The following is a 20,913-nucleotide window of genomic DNA, read 5'->3' as shown; positions in this document are numbered from 1 at the left end:
TTATCTCATTTGACTGCTGATCCTCCACTCGATAAGTCAAAGGATGGTTCTGGTGCTGCTGCAATCACGGCTTGGACTGATGCTGATGGCCGTGTGATGAGTGCCATTGTCACTAGTATGAAGTCTTCTTTGATGATGAGTCTTGAGAATCACGAGTCTGCTAAGGAGACGTGGGACTATTTGAAGGGGCGATATGTTCAGAACAGTGGTGCTCTTCTCCTTACTCTCATGCAAGGACTTCATGAGCTTCAGCAAAATGAGATGTTCATAGAGGAGTACTACACCGCTTTTGATCGTGTCATAGGACCTTTTCTCTCCATGTCCATGGTTCCAAAGTGTGAGCAAGGGTGTTCCGGCTGTTGTGCCAAAAAGATTCAGTTCATTGAGAGATTTCTCATACATCAATTTTATCATGGCTTGATGTCTGATTTTGAGGCTATTCGTAAGCAGCTGCTGAATGCTCCCACTACTCCATCCATTTTGCTGAAGAAACGCGTCTTAGTTCTCTAAAGCACAAACTCAAGAGCAACATAGGCTTCACATGCTTCATATCCTCCACCACCTTGAGTTTGAAGGGGGGTGTTAAGTGAAGGCCCATCTACTATTGGCCCATATGAGTCTGCCCACTAATGGAGTGATTACCTCTCGAAATCCCCAAGGTTAGTAACACTATTCATGAATGTGCTACCCACCACGCCAAATGTGTATTTTTCACAAGTTAAATATTCATTTAATATCTGTTGCCAAAAACTAGAAAATTTTAAATTCATCATAAAACATCAATTATTTTAACTGGAATGCAATATACCAGTGCTGGAGAAGTAAAAGCCATCGAATGCATCTCAGAAGAGACCAAAATCATGCTGGGTTATGGAACTTGGTAACATATTACCTGACCAAGATAGTATAAGTACTGAAGCACAGGAGACTTCCTTAGATTGATTCCATGTGATATGTTTGTGACAAAGAAGAAATGTCGCAGCCAAGTGATCGATATCTCCAGCCTGTACGAGCATACCCATTAGAGCAAACAGGATCTGTACTTTCAGAGAGGACCTGGAATAGATTTTTACCTCTCCAGCATGTGGACGGAATTTGATAGTGGTCATCCCCTTTGACTCACGCAGCTGAAAATTGAACAGAACCATTACCTCTCTGAGAAATATGGAGAAAATTGAGGAAGGGGAGGAGGATATGATCACCTTGTTTAGGGTGAATAAGTTAGCATAGCAGTAGTATGCATAATATGAAAATGCAGGGTTGAACACATTGGTCCACTGTTCAGGTGTAGGCATGTGGTGCTTTGTTGGACGCCTTTCTGGTTTACTTTCATCATCAACCAGGTCTAGCCCTACAACCTGCAAGGCCCAGAAAGAGTCAACTGAAGTTGCAATATCACGTACCTGAGAAAAATGCATGTGAGCATATTTATCAATTATCATTACTGAAAAAACTAATGCTGAAATTTAGCATTAGTTTACCATGTCACACACTCATGGGCTGGCATGTGACACACACACACACACAGACACACAGACACACACACACACACACACAGAGATCTACAGCGGTCTACTCTCAAGTTGGTGATGGGTCTCATATTCTCTTTTGGAGAGATAGATGGCTTCATGGACAAAGCATTGCTGATCTAGCACCCCGTCTGGCTGCTCACGATCCAAAAAGTAGGGCAAATAAATGGACTGTTCTTGAAGCCCTCATGGACCAGAAGTGGATCTCGTATGTGCAAGGTGCACTTTCAGTGGATGTCATTGTTGAATTCCTTGAGTTATGGGATATTATATCTGAGGTGGAACTACAGCCAGGGGTGGAAGACTCTCATATTTGGAGATTTTCTTTGTGTGGACAGTACACAGCAAAGTCAGCATATGACAGATTTTTTCAGGGGGTTATAAGATTTGAACCATATGAGAGGATTTGGAAAACTTGGGCACCAGGCAAATGCCGCTTCTTTTTGTGGCTAGTCGCACATAATAGGTGTTGGACAGCTGATAGACTAGCATGGCGTGGTCTCGATCATCCAACTCGGTGTCCTCATTGTGATGAAGATTCAGAAACTATCAACCATCTTCTTGTAGACTGTGTTTGCACGAGATTTTTGGTACAGCCTGCTGCAAAAGATTGGTATGCAAAGTCTCTTGCACCAGCAGGGAGAGGCGTCTTTCGAGCGCTGGTGGGCCAGAACAAACGAGGCTCTGGATGGTTTGGCAAGAAAAGGCTTGAACTCTATCATCATCTTGGGAGCATGGACACTTTGGAACCATAGGAATCGTTGTGTGTTTGATGGAGCTTCACCTAATCTAGCCAGGGCTTTGACTCTTTTTTTAGCATTAAATACAGCAGGGGAGGCCCCCACTGTAGTGGGCTTTGACTCTTGCCTTAGAGGACATGAGTTTGTGGGGTATTGCAGGTGCCAGGGGTATTTCTTACCTAGCTGGCCTGCTACCTATGTGAGACAAAGTCAAGGTCGTCTTTTTTATAGCACAGGCGAGCGTGTATTCTTAGTTGCTTTGGTGTGAGTTTTGGGGTGTTTGTAAGGGTTCTTTCCCCTTTTTTTTTTCTTAATATAATGATACGCAGCTCTCCTGCGTGTTCGAGAAGAAAAAACACTGGCATGTGAGATGCACACAACAGCAAGTAAATGGTTGATGTGTGAAATGTTGATGCATGACACAAGGCAGAACTACAGTCGATATGCATATTCTTTATAACCAATGATTTCTCAACCTGCTTCAGGAAGACATGGAGCTGCGGGTGTGAAGCTGGATCAATAGTAACCTCAAAAAGAGGAAGGAAAATGTTGTCAAGAAGATTTTGGAATGACGTAACGATACCCATTCCCTTGTACACATTATATAAGCGTGGAATCTGCAAAAGAGTGTCCACAAAATATATCAGAAAATAATCGTTTTTGCATCAAATATTTCACTGGGGCAAAAAGGGTAATATTTCCATGGTTAAGAACTACTGAACTACATCTTAGGCTAAGTACTCATCTTGGCATTCTGCAAGCTAGACTGTTGTCAAGAGTACTTTTGTCCAGTATTCCAACAGATTATTGACTAAAGAAACAATGACTACAAACTTTTTTTTTTCTTGAACACGGAGCGCCACGTATCACTATATTAAAGAAGACAAAGGAGAAAGAGGCCCAGGTACAACACACCCACCCACACAATGTTTTAGGATTCCATGAGCTCCCATGATGAATAGATAAAAGACGGCTGCAAAAACTACCTGCTAGACATGTGTATTATAGCCGTGTATGCTATTGGGCCAGGGCCATGTGTCCATATTTTTGCCGGCCAGCCCTAGCTGTGATTGGATTAGGATTGGCAAGGCAATTGTATCCGGTCCTGTTTCTATAAACCGATCGATCCCCTCCCTATATATATACATGTACATGTGTTCCAATCTAATCAATCCAATATTTCACACAATATTCATTGCTTTCAGGGTAGCAGAAGACTAAGTTTCTCTCCTGATCTACTACCGCTGCTCCCGCGCGACCATCCTCTGGTCGGCGCCTCCCCCACGCACGCCTCTCCCGAGTCGCGCCCCCTCCCTCTCTTGACCAATGCCTGGGACTCCCCCTGGCTCGCCATATGGTGCCGCGGCTGCTGCCGCCAAGGCCAAGACAGTGGCCGACTCCGGCGTTGAGGAAGCTGCGGATGACTCCCTCAAGCTCCTGGCCCTCCAGGAGCAACAGGCCCGCGACGCCCGCGCGGCCAAGGAGCGTGCGGCTGCCGCTTCCCCTCCAGACGGCTCCTCTTCGTCTACTCCTGAGCCATCCCTGCGATCTGTTCACGACGCCATGCTGCTCCACGAGGCTGCCGCCGTTCTGAACCTCCACGGGCTGTCGCTGGTGCGGTGCCTTCCTCTTGACTGTGGGCAAGTTCTCACTGGAAGGCCACGTCCTCACTGACGATCTTGCTCCCGAACACCCTGATTGGGCCCGCATGGACTGCATGGTTCGCTCCTGTATCCTCGGCACCATCTCCATTTCTCCAACGACCTCGTCGAGACCGTCATGGAGCGTGGCGCCACTGCTCGTGCCACCTGGCTCGCCATTGAAACTCAGTTCCTTGGGAACCAGGAGACTCAGGCCCTTTACCTCGACACCCAGTTCTGCAACTTTGTTCAAGGAGACCTCTCCATCACCGAGTACTGCCAGCACAGCACTTGAAGACCATGGCCAATGCTCTCATTGACCTGGGGAGTTCGTCTCAGACCGTACTCTCGTCCTCAACATCCTTCGTGGCCCCAACGACAAGTACTCCTCTGTCGGGCTGCATCTCAGACGTGGCCGCCCTTCCCCACCTTCCTGGAGGTCCGCTCCGACTTGCTCGCGAGTGACGGATCCAGGATAAATGTCAAGGGGGCTTCTTCAACCTCCAGATAGCTTCAGCCTCTCCTCAAGGTGCATCCCTACCAAAAATTCCTAGGGGTGTGTGTGGTGGTGGTGGTGGAGTGGGTGGGTGGGGGGGGGGGGGGGGGGGGGGGGGGGGGGCTACAGCCCATCCGCCCCACCGCTGGATCCGTCCCTGCTCCTCGCCCTCCGCCGCCACATTCATTGCTTTCACTACTGTTTATTCCCTAGAATCAAGGGCAGTCAAGAGGGAAATCCCTCGAGCCCTGGACAACAACCAACTGCACTTCCCCACTGCTCAGCAAGGCCGATGCCAAAAGCTAGGGGTCGCCCCATCAAAAACACAATGTTTTCGATGTTTAAATTACATAACTTTGGTGGAACAAAAACCAGTAGTAGCTCTATAGCTAAAGAAATAGCAGATACAATTACAAGACAAGGCTTTACTACAGACTACCAGTAGACAAGGACGAGGTGAACAAAGCAGTCAGGAATCAGGAGCCACAGAACTATCCAACATAGTATATTAGCAATTAGTTCAACTAAGTGCCAGGAAATTATAAACACTGCCACAGCTAACTAGTCCAATTGAAGTAAAAAAAGGATACCTGAACCAGCCAGACAACATTTTCATTGTGCAATTCATTGTTCACTATCCAACTCGCAAGTTGGTCCCATTCACTTTGTTTCCTTCCGTAGATTGAAATCCTATATTCTGCCAGCTGAAATAGCATATTAGGGCATAAAGTTACAAGATATCAAATAAGAAGTGCCTCTGAATTAAAAAAAAAAAGTTATCCAGCTGACAGTTTACCTGATATTTGCTAGCAGAAAGGTCAGAGAAAACTTGCTTTGTCAACTCGGCAAGAAAACGGCCTAGTTTAAATCAAATGCAATGTGAGTATTTCAAAATATTAAATATTGGTTAGAACTGAATAGCTGATATAATGATTAATCACGGTTCATGATCGAATCATTCCTCCACAGACCAAAACAAACTAGTGCCGAGCATACTATACAGCAACCACATTTTTAAATGATGTCTAGGCTTCTAACAAAACAGAACTTGGGCATGTTGTCGAACAAAGCCAGAAACCAAAACCAAACAACCAGCTTGATCACTTTAGCCTACGTATATATCTAAAGACTACTTTCTGAAGGGAATCTAAAGAGAAAGGTGATGGCTCACAGGTTAATAAGCTCAGGAGCACAAAAGGTGGGTTTAGAATATCTCTTGGAGTTGTGTTAGGAAGCTACTCCCTCCGTTTCAAATTATAAGTCATTTTGCCTTTTCTAGTTACACAGGTCTTGATAGACATAACATACATCTTAGGTGCATAGTACAAACTATGTATTTAGAAAAAACTAAAACAACTTATAATTTAGACTATCTCTTGGAATTGTATGAGGAAGCTAGCATATAAGCGTCGCAAATTGCAGATCGTGGTAGTTTTTCCTCTGTCGAGGTCTAGCACAGGCACTAATGTAATTTCAAAGCTTGGTGATACATCATACATGCAGTGTGGGTATGTTGTAAAGGTTTCTCTATCCCTCTTTCTCTTCTTAATATAAAAGATATGCAGCTATCCTGCATGCTCGAGAAAGAAAAATGTGACAAATCGACCTAATATAGACCAAGGAGACACTTAGCAGCCATGCTAATTGTTTAACAGGAAGAACATGAACCGTACGATCACAAATGAACAGTTTATAACAGTGAAAAGCTTTCTCCAAATAAGTTAGAACCTACAAGCCTAAAACATAAGGGATTTCCTCAATGTTTCGAGGTACTTGTCTCGTAGGCTCATAGCACCAACATGGCAAACCATGTTCTACAGCCAGTCCTAAGCAACAAGAAACTATTTTGGAAAACCATATCCAGTGAATATTTACCAAAGAAAGCTTAATATTGCTTTTGCCACCATGAATTAAAATACTATTTTTTTGTGTCTAACACTCTAATTTGATCATCTCCATTATCCAAGACAATGCTCAAAAAAGTTCAGATGTTCCAACTCTATATGGACATAAATTTGTAAGACTCCAAATGACAAAAGGTTGAGGAGGGCTTATAATAGTATGATAGAACAATGAGCATGACAATAAGCAATAAAAAATGGAAGTATCATAAAAGGCCTAATCAAAAAAGTCTTTCAGGGAACATAGGGCTTTATAACAACACAAATACCTTGAATGAGGTTGTCTTGTTTGAGGAAAATTTCTCTGAGCCTACTTTGGCCACATGGATTGTATTTTAGGTTGAATTTGTCAAAACGATGAAATGTGCTTTTGTCTGCATGGACATCTAGCAAATCAACATTCATATCATACCTGAGAAAAAATAAGAATTATAAGCCAACAGTAGTGTCAGCATCATGTGTTAGGAATAGGCAACTCATCTGTTACTGTATCACAAGTGGGAGAATATACACGTGTATATCTTACAGAAAGGACCCTATGCAAGAGAGAAATAACATACCCCCTCAAACTCATGGTGGCTCTATAACACTAAGTTTGGAAAGTAAATAGCTATGGTGCGCCCGTATCTGTGCCTTTGTGAAGAAACCTCCCAAGGCACATGGTGGAGTCACAACCAGAGCATGCACCTGTGATCTCTTGTAGGAAGCATCAACACCAATGTGCTTATAGTCAGCTCATTCTTCACAGGATCCCGAGCAATACTGACTGCATCAATGCTATCAGAAGAGAGAGGATTTGGTGTACTCACAAGCACACCCGTATCCAGGGTCACCTGTGCAGTCACAGCCGCCATAGCTCGCAGCTCAACCTCAACACTCTGAGGTGGCAAAGGCACAAGATGCCAAGTGCCAGTGCGCTCCAAAGCAGCAATCTCCTCAGCCATAGCATGTTGCCACTCCTGGTGGACAGCAGCCTCCCCATAGGTCGTGGGCTCAACCAAAGCAACAGCGGTGAAGCCAAGACGATTGGGAGAATGAATAGTGCTACGATCACTAAGAGCAAATCTTGGAGAAGACTCTGGGTAGGTCCAGGAAGAGATGGAGAGGAGTTGGATGGTGGAACAGGTCATGGACAACGAGTGTAACAATGAGTGATCTCACGAGAAGGACATACCGGAGATGGGGAGGAGATACCAGAGGCGGGGAAGGGGTAAAACGGACAGTGGTAGGGAGGATGGAGATGGTGGCAAAACGGAAAGCAGAGGTGGAGGATGAGGTCGAGATGACAACAGAAGATACTGTTAGATATGTAATCTGCTGCTCCATCCCCCCTTTCCGGTCCCGAGGAGCACAACAATAGTAGCAGCTCCCACCCTTTTCTGTCAATAGGACAGCAAGTGGGAGTATGGCTATAGCAGGTAAAATAGTAGCAAGTACGTGCAGCATTGCCTTAGGTATGGGCAGCATGGCTCCTTATTTTTTACTTCTGTTTTTACTGTATTCCTTTGCATCTATAAGAAGACAATGGCTAGCTGCAGCCAGTTAAGTTCAGCAGCCCCATTCACTTGTGTTCATGCGTGTGTGTGCTCTGTTCTCCTCGTCTTCAACCTCCGGCGTGTGTGTGTGAGTGAGAGGGGTGTGGTGCTACAGGCCTAAGACAAAGCCGGCCAACAAGTCATATCGGAGCCGCGGTTGGGTGATCACCGGCGATATCAGGAGCAGCAGGAGGTCGTTCACTCTCCCTAGACCGGCGGGGACGCCGGCCATCACAATCACCAGAGCGTCAGCAGCTCATGGTGCAGCGAATGGTGAGGGAGGTTGGCGGCATCTAGTACCCCGTTCTCACCCGCACCAACTACGGCGAGTGGGCGGTGCTGATGAAGGTGATGTTGAAGGCGCGGAAGCTGTGGCATGCCATCGAAACTGGCACCGAGAATGAAGAGGACTGTGTTGCCATGGAGGCAATCCTGCGTGCCATTCCACCGGAGCACGTGGAGTCGCTTGGCAGCAAGGATACCCGAAGCAAGCTTGGGACGCCCTCAAGGTCATGCGCGTGGGCTCAGACCGCGTGAAGAAGGCGAAGGTGCAGCAGCTTCAGCGAGATTATGAGGTCCCTCGCTCCGCGAGGGGGAAGCGATGGAGGACTTCGCGCTGCGCTTGCAGTCGCTGGTCAGCCATGCTCGCCGTGCTTGGCGTCACCATTGACGAGGAGGATGTCGTCGCCAAGTATCTGCGAGTGGTGCCCACCAAGTATGTGCAAATCGCGCTCTCACTCGAGACGCTGATGGACCTGTCCACGCTCACCATCGAGGACGTGACAGGGCACCTCAAGGCGGTCGATGACCGGGTCGAAGCCACGGCGATGACGACGGCCAGCTGCAAGCTGCTGCTGACCAAGGAAGAGTAGGAGGCTTGCATGAGCGAGCGGCAGCCCAGGGCAGCTCCTCCGGGTCGTTCGGCCGCGGTGGCGCAGGGAAGCATCGCGGCAAGCCATAGCAGTGGAAGACAGCGATGGTCGTGCATCTCTAGCCGCGATACTTGCTGCACACCGGCCAGTGGGCCACGGATTGCAAGAATCCCAAGAAGAAGGAAGCAGGCGCATCCCGCGCAGGTGTCGGACGATGAGCGGACGCTCTTGATGGCGCATGTGTGCGCTAAACGATGTTGTGGAGACGGAGCCTGTGGTGAAGTAGAGCACCTATCTCGACGAGTTGGGCGCTGAAGTCTACCTTGGGTGTGAAGGCAGCGACACAGAACAGAGGTGGTACCAGGACTCCGGTGCCAAGCAACCACATGACCAGCAACAAGGAGCCGTTCACGGAGTTGGATGCTGGCATTCCTTAAGTTTGGCGATGAGTCAACGGTCGACATCAGCGGGCGCGGGACTATCCTCTTCAAGTGCCTGAACAGCGAGCAACGGGCGCTGACGGACGTGTACTACATCCCAAGGCTGCAGTCGAGCATCATCAGCATAGGGTAGCTTGATGAGTGTGGATGCCAAGTCCTCATCGACAGCGGCTGTCCTAAGCATCCGCGACCACGAGCGTCGTCTCCTTGCCAAAGCGAATCGCTCTAGGAACCTAGCTGTACGTGCTAGACCTCCATCCAATGTAGCCGGTATGCTTGGCAGCGAGGCAAGACGACGAGCCATGGCTGTGACATGCCCGTTTTGGGCTTCTCAGCTTCGAAGCGCTAGGGAGCCTTGCACGCCAGGAGATGCTGCGCGGTCTCCCGCTCATCAAGCACATCGACAAGCTACAGCTGCCGTTCCCAAAGACGGCGAAGTACCGCGCCAGCGACCTCCTCGAGCTCGTGCACGGCGACCTCTGCGGGCCAATCACCCTGGAGACGCATGGAGGTCGCCGCTACTTCTTGCTGCTGGTGTACGATTGCAGACGCTACATGTGGTTGCAGGCGAGCAAGGACAAAGCGGCGGCGGCGATCAAGAACTTCCAGGCGTGGGTGGAGGAGTCCGAAAAGAGGCTGCACGTGCTGACGATGGGCCGAGGTGGGGAGTTCACCTCACTGGAGTTCGGTAAGTACTGCGCCAACCGCGGCGTGTTGGGGCACCTCTCCGCACCGTACTCGCTGCGACAGAACATAGTGGTGGAGCGGCGCAACCAGAATGTGATTGGCATGGCGTGGAGTATGATGAAGGCCAAGATGATGTCGACGGAGTTCTAGGACGAGGCCGTCTCCATGGCGGTCTTCATCCTCAACAACACACCAATGAAGAACCTGAAGGGGGTGACGCCATACGAAGCATGGTACGGGAAGAAGCCGGACATGTCATTCTTGTGCACGTTCGGTTGCGTCGGGCACGTGAAGTTGACGAAGCACCATCTCTCAGCCGAGCACACCGTTGGTGTTCCTAGGCTACGAGGCCAGCAGCAAAGCCTATCAGCTCTACGATTCGCGCGAAGGCAAGGTGACTGTCTTGCGTGAGATCTTTGACGAGAAGGCGGCCTGGGACTGGGGAAGTTGAGGCACGGGGGAAGCCAATGGCGTCCAAGGCACCTTCGTCGTCGAGCACCTAGTGACCCGAGGTGCTAGGGTGGCGGGCCAGGAGGAGGTGGATCCTAGCGCAGCAAGTCCAGGCAGCGATGCATCTCCACAGACAGCGACATCTGGCAAGCCTACAAGTCCGCCCACATTGGGCACGAACGACCTGCTGTGGAACAAGGGGGCCTCCGTCGAGCTCCATCCACTTCGTGTCTCCCCTAGCAACGTGTCTTCACACGACGACACCTACCACCAAGGAAAGGAGGTGTATTTCCATGCAGTGAACGACATCATCGGCAACACCAGCCCTATCAGTCAAGCGAGCTGAGTCCTCGACGACGAGGAGCTTCTGATGATGGGCGCGGAGGAGCCGCCAACCTTTGCTGATGCCGAGCGCGACAGTGGCGATCGAGGAGAACAGGATGTGGGAGCTCGTCGGCACACTGCTCAGATGCAAGCCAATTAGGTTGAAGTGGGTCTACAAGGTGAAGCGCGGCGACATCGCCAAGCACAAGGCACAGCTCATCAAGGGTTTCGTGTAGAGGGGGGGCATTGACTTCAAGGAAGTCTTTGCACTGATGGCTCGGATGGAGTCCGCGCCTCCTGCTGGCGCTGGCGGCGAGGATTGGTGCGTCCACCACATGGACGTGAAGTCCAAGTTCCTCAACGGATGGCTCACCAAGGTGGTCTTCGTCAAGCAACCACTGGGCTTCATCATTGAGGGCAAGGATCACAAGGTGTTGCGGCTACGCAAGGCCCTCTATGGGTTGTGGAAGGCTTGTGGAGCCTGGAACATCAAGCTCAACACCACCATCAGCTCTCTCGGCTTCACCAAATGCGCCACCAAGCACGCCCTGTACACGTGACAGACGGGGAAGCGGCACCTCATCGTCGGCGTGTATGTGGATGACTGATCATCACCGAGGTAAGGCAGGAGGACATCGACGGCTTCAAGCGCAAGATGACGGCCCGTTTTCGCATGAGTGATCTCGGCCTGCTCACCTACGACCTTAGCATCGAGGTGAAGTAGGGGAGGAGCTACACCACGCTCTGCCAAAGGGCGTACGCGCGAAAACTCCTGGAGAAGAGCGGCATGGCGGACTACAAGTCATGTCAGACGCCAATGGAGGAGAGGCTCAAGCTATCAAAGGCGAGCACCGTGGCAAAGGTCGATGCCACGCACTACTGGAGCATCATCGGCGGTCTACGCTACCTGACTCACACACGACCGGAAATTGCCTTCACCGTGGGCTATGTGAGCAAGTTCATGGTAGATCCAAGGGAGGATCATTAGGTTGCGGTCAAGCACCTGTTGCGTTACATCAAGGGAAGCTGTGACTATGGCCGTACGGCATCTTCCCCAAGGACAGCAGAGTGGCACTGCAGCTCAAGGGGTACAGCGACAGCGACATGGCGGGTGACGTCGAGGGCTGGAAGAGCACTTCCGGCATGTTCGTACTTCCTCCTTCTCGGCTCATCCCCTGTCGCCTAGGTGGTTGCGTTGTTAACCTGTGAGGCGGAGTACATCGTGGCGACCACGGCTGCGTGCCAACGAGTTTGGCTCTGCAGGCTGTTGCACAAGCTCACCGGTGAAGAGGCTCGTGCACCGACGTTGATGGACTATCAGCCCGTCATCGCCCTTGCAAAGAATCCAGTCCTCCATGACCGGAGCAAGCAACATCGACATCAAATATCACTTCATTTGTGATTGTGTCGATGGAGGACAAATTGTACTCGAGTTCTCGTCGACTCTGGGCGGTAGCTTGCAGACAGCTTCACTAAGTCTCTCGGGTGTGTTCGGTTCCAGGAGCTTCGGGCCAAAATCGGCGTGATTGATATCAAGGAGTAGCAGCAGGATTGGGAGAAGAAATGTTAGGTATGTAGTCTGCTGCTCCCCCCCCCCCCCCTCCGGTCCAGAGGAGCACAACAGTAGCAGCTCCCTTTCTTGTCAATACAGCAAGTGGGAGTCTCTCTGACTTCGATGACGGTCACAACACGCACCACAGAACTCGATGCCAAACAACTGAAAGTCCTCCATGGTAGAGTCAAGGTGGCGAAACGACTGAGCCTCCTCAACAGCAACAAGATTCATTGCCTCGTTACAAATCACGTAACTGCTGCAAAGCTGAGCCCACATCTGACAGATCAAATTCAATGCTCACAGGCCTCCTCAGACAACCAAGTCTCGTAGGCAGAGAGATCAAACTGGTAGAGTCCATCTCAACCTCGTATACCACAAGAAGAGCCACCTTGACATCAGCAGCAACATTAGCCAGGTAGGTAGGCGGTGTCGGAAGAGCCAGACATGGCAGACATTTCCACTCACCCTGAGGTAGCCCCACAACTGTTGTCTGCCCATGTGGTTCTCCACATGAAAGACGAATTCGCCCCAATTGGCGCCAACGAATGCCATGGACATGCTACAGTCCCCTACTTCCTGTTGCACCTCCCTTGTCCCTTTTTTTTTACTCAAGGCTCGTGGCAAGTGGAGTGCACATGGGAGGCCACGACTAGGCCTGCTGCGGTAGACTGGACAGACGCGAGTGGCACAGGCGTAGGCGCACATTGGTGGCACAACAGTGTGTGGTGCCAGCCGCGTAGTGATGGCACACCAGTGGTGCGGCGGGGGGTGGGGGGTGGGGGTGGGGTGGGGGGGGGGGGGAGGACTAGGGGGACGGCGGAGGGATAAGAGGAAGAGAAAGGTGAAGTTGCCAGCTGACTGGAAAGCATGCCGGTGGCTCAACCAACGTCCGCGGCGCGATGAGATCTGGATCGAGGGAGACCCTAGCTGTGATACCAAGGAATAGGCAAGTCATCTATTGTTGTATCCCATGTGTACCTCTTACAGAAAGGACCCTATGCAAGAGAGAAATAACATCTAACAACATGCACATAGGAGAAATCCAAAACATACCCAGTTAAGTCCAAGCTCTCAAAAACCTCGTTTAAAGTCATATAAGTACCATCTCTGAAAATGACCACCTACAAAGACATATTATGCACAAATAATTTGTAAGGCGATAATCTTATCATGTTCCATAAGGGCCAGGAAAGTCATTTCACCAATTAGTTAATGAATATACCTCATCAGGTTCTTTTCTTAGTTTGGATTTTATGAACCTCAACAGATGTTTTTGATTCATGCATGCTGAATGATGAACATGAGTGTCAACCTTCCTGACATTGTAAAAATCACGATGTGGTGCGGTCTTCTGGGCAAGAAATTCCCTATCCGCATTTAACATCAGATGAAATTTAAACTTCTGAAAGGAAATAAGAAATGCATCACATCCAAAGAACTGTAGGAGAGCATTCAAATATTTTTCATTGTATATGAAGGAGGTAAACAATTTTATGACATGATTACATGCTCAAGAAGATTTAACCGATTATGGCAGACAGTTCTTGTGTTCCCTGCAGCCGTTACTCGGAGAATATAATGCAAGTCCGTGAAGAAGGTTGTGGCATCAGCCACAGGATAAATGCTCTCTGTACCTGAGCCAGAAAAGAAAAGAGCGGGGGGGGGGGGGGGGGTCAGGGGGGTGGAATGAGTCATGAAATTATCTGGTTAAGCAAGTGAAGTACACCAGTAGAAGAACGTACAATCTTTATCCGCATAAACATGGACAACGCCATCAACCATTTGGAAGACATGCTGAAACCACAATTAGATGGAATCTCAAGGACAAAAACAGGGAGGATATCATAAGATTGCAACAAGCAGAACTAAGGTACCTCTGACTTTGGTTCAGGCACATAAGTGAACGGGTTGGGGTTAGGTTTTGGAGTACAGGGGTCATTTATGGCCTCCTTCTCCCATGGAGTAACCTCTTCTCTAAAGAGATAAGAGTCTCTTAACTCGAGGCACTTCTGAAGGATTTTGAACACCTCAATTTCGTCAGCAGTTGGAATCTCTGCCATAAATAGATAACACCATTCCATAAACTTCCATAAATATTGTACAGAAAAATTCAATTCAGTTATAGATTTTCTTCAGCTGAATAAACAAGTTTCTCAATGTATCTGAATTATATTCTGCAAATTTCACATAAAAAAGATCATAAACTAATCAACAAGAGAAATAAGAATCTGGCCAAGCACAAAACCCAACAATAATTAGAAGTTGTAATAAAATTTACCATGGTTTTCCATTATGGTTCTTGACATACTCCAAATATTGAGACAAAATTATGAAGTCCTGTATATCTAAATGACTACATTGGAGCATAGGACTAGAGCATCTGGGCACTCTGTCATGTGCTTAGAAAAAGCTCGAAAAGCGTAGCAACGTTCAAGCAGGTGATCTTACCAAAGCATGTGAAACAGTAAAACTATTGAGTCCTTCTAGCTCTGCCAAAGTTTCAAATGAAAGGCTATTGTTTCACCCCTTAAATCAGCATTGAGAACTATTATGTATTAACAATGCCATACCCTCTGGAGTAGTTAACATCTTGATAAATGATTCTTGCTGAGGTTCTTTTCGTAGAATATCTGCAGCAACTGGGTCAGGTTGAACTGCATGAAGACCATTGGATATACTTTTTGACCGCATCAAGCTTGCTGCAGCTAATGGTTTGGCAGCCCCATTTTCCACAATTGCATTTCCTTTGTGTTCTCCTTCCTGTTCAAAATGTATTCCCAAATTAAAAAAAACTGAGGTTTTTTCGGCCACTTTCTCTACCAAATGGGAGAAGAATATAGTATTTGTATAGAATTGGTCCATGCACCATAACAGCAACCAAACTAGCGTAATGTCAAACACAAATGCATTATTCGAGTACATCTTTGACTGTGTTTTTAATGGCTCTACTCCAAGCATTACAATGGTGTTGTGTGCTGTCACTTATGAGTGAATCCTTTGGTGCTCGGCTGGAGGTACTTCTGGTCGTGTTGCTTTTGGTCTTTATTTTCAGTTTATGTTCTACTAGTCTTCTAGAGTGCTGTAGGTGTTTGAGTGTGTGAGTGTTGTTGGGATTTCTTCCCCTCTGCTTCAGACCTTTCTTCTTAATGAAATGATATTAGCTCTCCTGCGTGTTCGAGGAAAAAAAAAGTGGCTGATGAATGTAGGGCGTGTTTGGTTCTCCACCACGCCATGCCACAGCAAAGTTGAGGCTCCCACACCTGCTAACATAGCTGTTTAGATTGCAAATCAAGTTAGGCACGCCACAGCTCTTTGCATTGATCTACAACAGCAAAACTTGCCACAGGTGTCGCGGCCATTTTTGGCACCGCAGGTGTGGTGACGCCACAGTGCGCATGGCAAGTTCCAGCTGGGAACCAAACACGCCCATAGTCTTTGGTGCATGGCCGGTGCCTCTAATCTTCAGGAGCTTCTTGTTAGGTCACCCTCCCCAGACCTCTAGGCTCAGGTTGGTAGACTGCTGCCCAATTGGTCGTATTCTGCTCTACTATGGGGCGAGTTTGTTTGTTGTTCTAGCTGGTGTGAGTGTGCGTTGTGTTTCTGGGTGGGGCTGTTTTACCCTCATTCCTCACCCCTGTACCTCTTTCTCTCTTAAATGAAATGACACACAGCATTCATTCAAGGAAAAAAAAAGATTTTTTCAATGAACCTTCCAAACTTCACCCCATTAGAAGTCATATAGAGGGGCAGCTGAAGCAGTAGGAGAGTTAAGAGATAGGGTGACAGTGCATTCCTTTTCTAAGTCAAGGTAGTCTCCGTCATTCACTAAATCCCTATACCATTGTATGCTAAAATGTAACGCAGATCATTTGATGTTAACACTTTGCATCATGCAACATTCACAATATAGCTCATTTAGACTTCAGCCAAAACCATCCCTACCCTTTCAAAATGAACCGCAGCAAAGAAATTACATCATTATTTGATCTCAGGAAATGTTTCGGGGGCAGGTTGGCGCATGCTGCCATGTTGAGGATACATTTAGTTTCAGCCCTAGCACCTAGCAACCACCTCCATTGCGTCCAGTAAAGGAGCTTATCGCCATTACATTTCAATGCAAAGACAAGTTGTTTCACCGGGATGGCGGGATGTTGGAGTGCTGTAATGTCATGAATCATGTCTCGTAGTTCACAGGAATCCACATTGGTTCACTTGTAGCCTGAGATAACTTTTCTACAGACTTGTAATCATTAAATGAAAGAAAAATAGTAGAATAATCACCCGTCTCCACAGATCCATTCCCAGAACCTTTTGAGTTTTAACTCCCTATAATTTGGAACATGTAATCATACGTGATTGATGTTAGGTTTCATGCACCAACCAAGTGAACCCAAAAGCTTAGGCTATTGGGAAGAGGTGGGCAATCCACTAATACATCACAACACTCCCACTCACGTGCAGGCAGAACAAGGCGCAAACGTGGAAATAAAGAAGGGAGCGGAGGACTTAAAAGATGCCTCTATCAGGACTCGAACTCGAGACCTCTGGCTTTGATACCATGTTAGGTTTCATGCACCAACCAAGTGAACCCAAAATCTTAAGCTATTGGGAAGAGGTGGGCAATCCACTAATACTTCACAACAGTTGAATCCAAGGAATGATGGTTAATATTTTTACAAACCCAGATAAATGATGGAACAGTTCATTCTCAATAATCCCTGAAAACTTTTAGCCACAAAGCCACATAAACCATGGGCATTATCTCTACCATTTCAAAACAAACGCGTAACTTCCAGTGGTTCCTTGCATGCAAGCTCATACCAAGGTCTACTTTGACATACAAAAAATGGGAAAATTGGATCCTTACCATCGAAAGAACACATCTTTAGATATATACCATCAAAAGAATTAGTTTTCGATATTTACCATCAAAAGGTAACAACGTTACAGCTATTTACCATTTTCTCTACTTCTGTTAGTCTGGTTGCTGGTTTTAGATTTTTTGGCCGGTCCATATTTTACCATGTTCCAATTTTGCCCATGAGACTAAATGAACGCCGCTGCTTCTAAGTCTCACGCGGAGAAAAAAAAAAAGTAGCCGCAGAGAAAGGGCGTCTCACGCAGAGAAAAAAGAAGTCTCGTGCGCAGAGAAGGAGCGGCACATCTCCTTGCCGCTGCCGCCGCCGTGCTGCCCCGGCGGTGCACTCCCCAGCAGCGCACCCTAGCGCCCACTGCCTCCTCCTCACACCCTAGCTCTTCTTCTTCCTGCTCTCTTTTTTTGTTGTTCTTAACCCTAAGTTTTCCCTCTCTCCTAGTGCTGAAAAATCGACCTGTAAATTGAGCCGTATGTATCCTTCTGAGGTTATAGAAGGGTAACAATCTTTTTCTCTCCTTTCGAAACTCTAAAATTTGTAGCTATTAGCATCTAGTTTGCTAGTACAGTGGGGAGATGACATAGCGCTTTGCAAAGGGAATAAAATTAGTGGATGAGGATCTAGAATTGTTGTGTTTATACGTTGCTGAGGTGTTGTGTTTGTATCCTACTAAATTTTTATTTACACATGCTCTCCTAGAGTACAGTTACACAGCGCTAGAATAGGGGCCTAATATGCAAGGGCAAAATGGTCAGAGATAACTTAGTTAAGGTCAGCTTCTAACGTGAATCATGTTTTGATGGTAAATATCTAAAACTGATTCTTTTGATGGTATATATATAAAGATGTGTTCATTTGATGGTACGTATCCAATTTTCCCTACAAAATATAGCATGCATGGGGCGGGCAGTAGGGGAGGGGAGTAGAAAACTAACAACAATAACAAGTGGATGATGGGAACTTACCAGGTTTCCATTTGTGTTCATGTAGCCATTGTCACTATTTTGTATAGCATCACCTGATCCATCTGCACTCTTAAGTGCACTTGCACTGGCAGCAGGGGACTTGGGTGACTTAGGTCTAATTATTTCAACCCGTCTAGTTGAAACTGTCCGGGCAAATTGTTTACTGCCTGCAATAACCATCCATTGCTATAAAGAGCTATTGCAGAGATAAGAAAAGTAAACTTCACTGCCTTGCATAGAAAAAAAATGATGAAAAAGTATCACAGATGTCATGTAGCTTATAGACAGCTCATGTCGATTAAATAGATATTATTATGATGCTATGCATGATGGCATCTCCAGATTTAGAATACAGAGGTCATAAAATTATGCTTGGCAATCGAGGTGCTAAAAGTTTTGCTTTGAATATTGACTAATTGTAAAAAATATTAGTACATCAGACTTGCAGGTGTTAGCTTCCCACAACTTTCATGGCGCCTAAAGCTAAAATTCAGTATGCACATGCTCCATACAAATGTATTTAGAAGTTCCACTCGTTCTAATGATTTGCTTGCTTCAAGAGAAAAAGAAGTATTGCCCTCGGTGTTGAGCGCTTGACGCAATAGTCAGAAATTCGATGAGCAAACAACGTTTTATTTCATTTTTTTATCTTATTTTATCATCCTCATAACCAGGGCGCCCGATCGGAAGCCATTCCACTGCCTAACCCACCTATCTCCGAGCAAGTTCCCCAATCCTATCCACCCCACACTGCAGTAGTCTGCACCCACGCCAACCACACACCCCCACACGTATCCATAAACTGGGGAACAAAAACATACCGTCGGGGCCCACGTTCAGTCTAGGCAATCCCTGGGGGATGTCCAGCAGCTCCGCGCGTTCGAGCGCGCCACCGTTCGCGTGCGGGCCCACGACCCCATGTGCATCCTCCTCCTCCTCCTCCTCCACGAGGTACCCGCCGGAGGCGAGCCCGCCGCCGCCGTGGCAGCCGGCATCATAGAACGCAGAGAGGTCGGGAAGCGAGGCAGAGCCGACGGCAGCGCGGCGCGGCGGAGGGAGCTTCCCGCCGGCGGCGGCGGCGGCGGGGGCTGGGGCGGGGGGGCGGGTCCTGCGGCGGTTGGTGGAGGCGGAGCGAGCGACCTGCGCGACGGCACGGTAGTGCAGGTAGTAGGCCGCTACGGCGGCGGAGGAGGCGCCCACGAGCGCCGCGAGGGCGAGCTGCAGCTTGTACGACGAGGCGGAGCCCGAGGAGTCCATTGGCGCCGGGCCGCCTGCCGGTGAGGTGCGGGGGCTCGTGGGTTTAAGGAGGTGATTAGGCTGGGAGGGGGATTAGCATTAGCAGCAGTAGCATGAGAAGGTGGGTGTGATGGGCAGCGGTGGGCCTATTTATAAGAGCCCGTGCGGATGGTGACGTGGACGCTTACGCGGGCCCCGCTGGGTGGGTCTCGTCACTAATCCAGTCCAGTGGTGATTCCGTGCAGGGGCAAGTTTTTTTTTTGTTTTATTAGGTTTGCTTGTTATCGTGGCCGCTGTTTTTTTAGCACTTTTGAGTGGTTATTATTATATTAAGCTAGGGTCCTTTTTAGCTTGAAATTACGCTAGGCTTCTGTCACTTTGCTTAGAGCTTTTTGGACTCGCACTAACAAGGCATAAAAGACGTGAAAAGTTTGTGAAAAGGGAGGATATTTGGACTTTGGTGGTACGGCAGGCCAAGGATAACAAAAGGCCTGCATCGTGGCCGTCCAATGGTGTGGACCGCTTCAATCATTTATTAGCACAGCTTTGTCATGAGCAACTGGGGATTGATTCAAAAGCTTTTAAGAAAGGCAAAGATGGAGTGTGCGGTATTATAGATGGTGTATTTGTAGATACGCTGGAGCGAAGATATGCACTGTGGGGCTTATCTCACAGTTAGGATATACACAAGACGAAAATTAATACCAAACCTACAAGAAGAGAAGGATAATAATGAAGTTGATGGATATCCTACATGGCTAAGGAGATGGACAATACGTGACTCATATATGTTTTGGACCTACTAAAAGCTGTACCCGAGGGGAGGATAAGGATTTGAATAGGGACAAACTGATGACTCATGATTGTTGAGCTCATTGCATACTGCCGGTTCATTTGGTTGTTTTTATATCTATTATAGTATATTGTATATTTTAGTTTCAAGTTATTAGCTTAAATGTAGAGGTAAGCAAAGATGTGCAATCTTGTAACTTCTATATGTTTCAAGTGGGTATGTAATACTTCCATTAATAAGAAAACAAAATAAAAAAGCAGCGATAATACTTCTATATTATTCTCTCACTTCTCTAATATGGTCAGTTCCCTTCTTTACTTAATTCCCTTGGTTCTTTTCTTCTCTCCATTCTTAAATATATGCTACCTCTGATTTCTACAAACAAATAAAATAGATAACATAGAAGCACAAAGGAAGTGGGTTGACGAGCATGCGTCATTGTCCAATGGAGAGAGGCAAGTTTTTTGAGCTGAAACAAAGAAAAGAATAATTGTGAGCAACAATGATTCTCACACATAGCAGTTCATAATGAGGTATCAACTCATATCATGTGTCCTAACGGATTTCATATTCATTGAATATATTTCCCTCAAGTGGGCCTTACTAAAACTCACTCAATTAGTCATTTTTATGTAAGTGTTGGAAAAGCTTGGCTGATATTTAATTTGGTACAACATTTTAGCAACACTCCTTATCTCATGGACTACTTAATCTTATGATGATCCTCGCTAGGAGGCTCGTCGTCATTGGTGTCAGTGCCGCCGTTGCCCTCTCCATCGTCGCCATCGGTGGCGAAGGCGGCGCTCTCCTCCTGGGAGCTTCGGTAAGGACTACTAGAAGGAGGGCCGTCGTCGCTGGAGCCGTCGTCGCTCGACC

General features: G+C 47.5%; 1 protein-coding gene across 3 annotated transcripts; it reads right to left on the bottom strand.

Annotated features, from left to right (window-relative positions):
• Nucleotides 1-23: 23 nt before the first annotated feature.
• Nucleotides 24-19,363, bottom strand: LOC136518356 (probable AMP deaminase). 3 transcript variants are annotated; one of them, XM_066512006.1, is made up of 15 exons: nt 18,830-18,941; nt 18,009-18,204; nt 14,740-14,929; nt 14,044-14,222; nt 13,912-13,963; nt 13,676-13,803; nt 13,392-13,571; nt 13,223-13,290; nt 6,576-6,718; nt 5,202-5,263; nt 4,996-5,109; nt 2,746-2,886; nt 1,203-1,358; nt 1,074-1,127; nt 25-1,004 (listed from the first exon to the last, which is right to left on the bottom strand). In XM_066512006.1, the coding sequence occupies exons 2-15, from the start codon at nt 18,186-18,188 to the stop codon at nt 843-845; spliced, it is 1,809 nt and encodes a 602-aa protein (XP_066368103.1). In that variant the 5' UTR covers nt 18,189-18,204; nt 18,830-18,941; the 3' UTR covers nt 25-842. The 3 variants fall into 3 exon arrangements, with proteins under 3 accessions (XP_066368102.1, XP_066368103.1, XP_066368101.1); XM_066512004.1 differs by having other exon boundaries at nt 27-1,004; nt 18,009-18,175; nt 18,830-19,363; XM_066512005.1 differs by lacking the exon at nt 2,746-2,886 and having other exon boundaries at nt 24-1,004; nt 18,009-18,175; nt 18,830-19,363.
• Between the last annotated feature and the right edge of the window lie 1,550 nt (nt 19,364-20,913).

This window comes from Miscanthus floridulus, chromosome 17, assembly GCF_019320115.1.
Source record: "Miscanthus floridulus cultivar M001 chromosome 17, ASM1932011v1, whole genome shotgun sequence".
NCBI classification, from domain to species: domain Eukaryota; kingdom Viridiplantae; phylum Streptophyta; class Magnoliopsida; order Poales; family Poaceae; genus Miscanthus; species Miscanthus floridulus.
The sequence above is the reverse complement of the archived record's forward strand: the minus strand, read 5'-3'. Positions and strand labels throughout refer to the sequence as shown.

What these genes read in the sequence shown, in the direction of transcription:
- LOC136518356 (XM_066512004.1), bottom strand. Translation starts at nt 19,265, where the DNA reads ATGGACTCCTCGGGCTCCGCCTCGTCGTACAAGCTGCAGCTCGCCCTC. An exon ending in ACTGAACGTGGGCCCCGACG is followed by an intron (nt 18,176 to 18,829) that starts GTATGTTTTTGT and finishes TGGTTATTGCAG; the next exon opens with GCAGTAAACAATTTGCCCGG. An exon ending in TAAGAAAAGAACCTGATGAG is followed by an intron (nt 13,291 to 13,391) that starts GTATATTCATTA and finishes ATGTCTTTGTAG; the next exon opens with GTGGTCATTTTCAGAGATGG.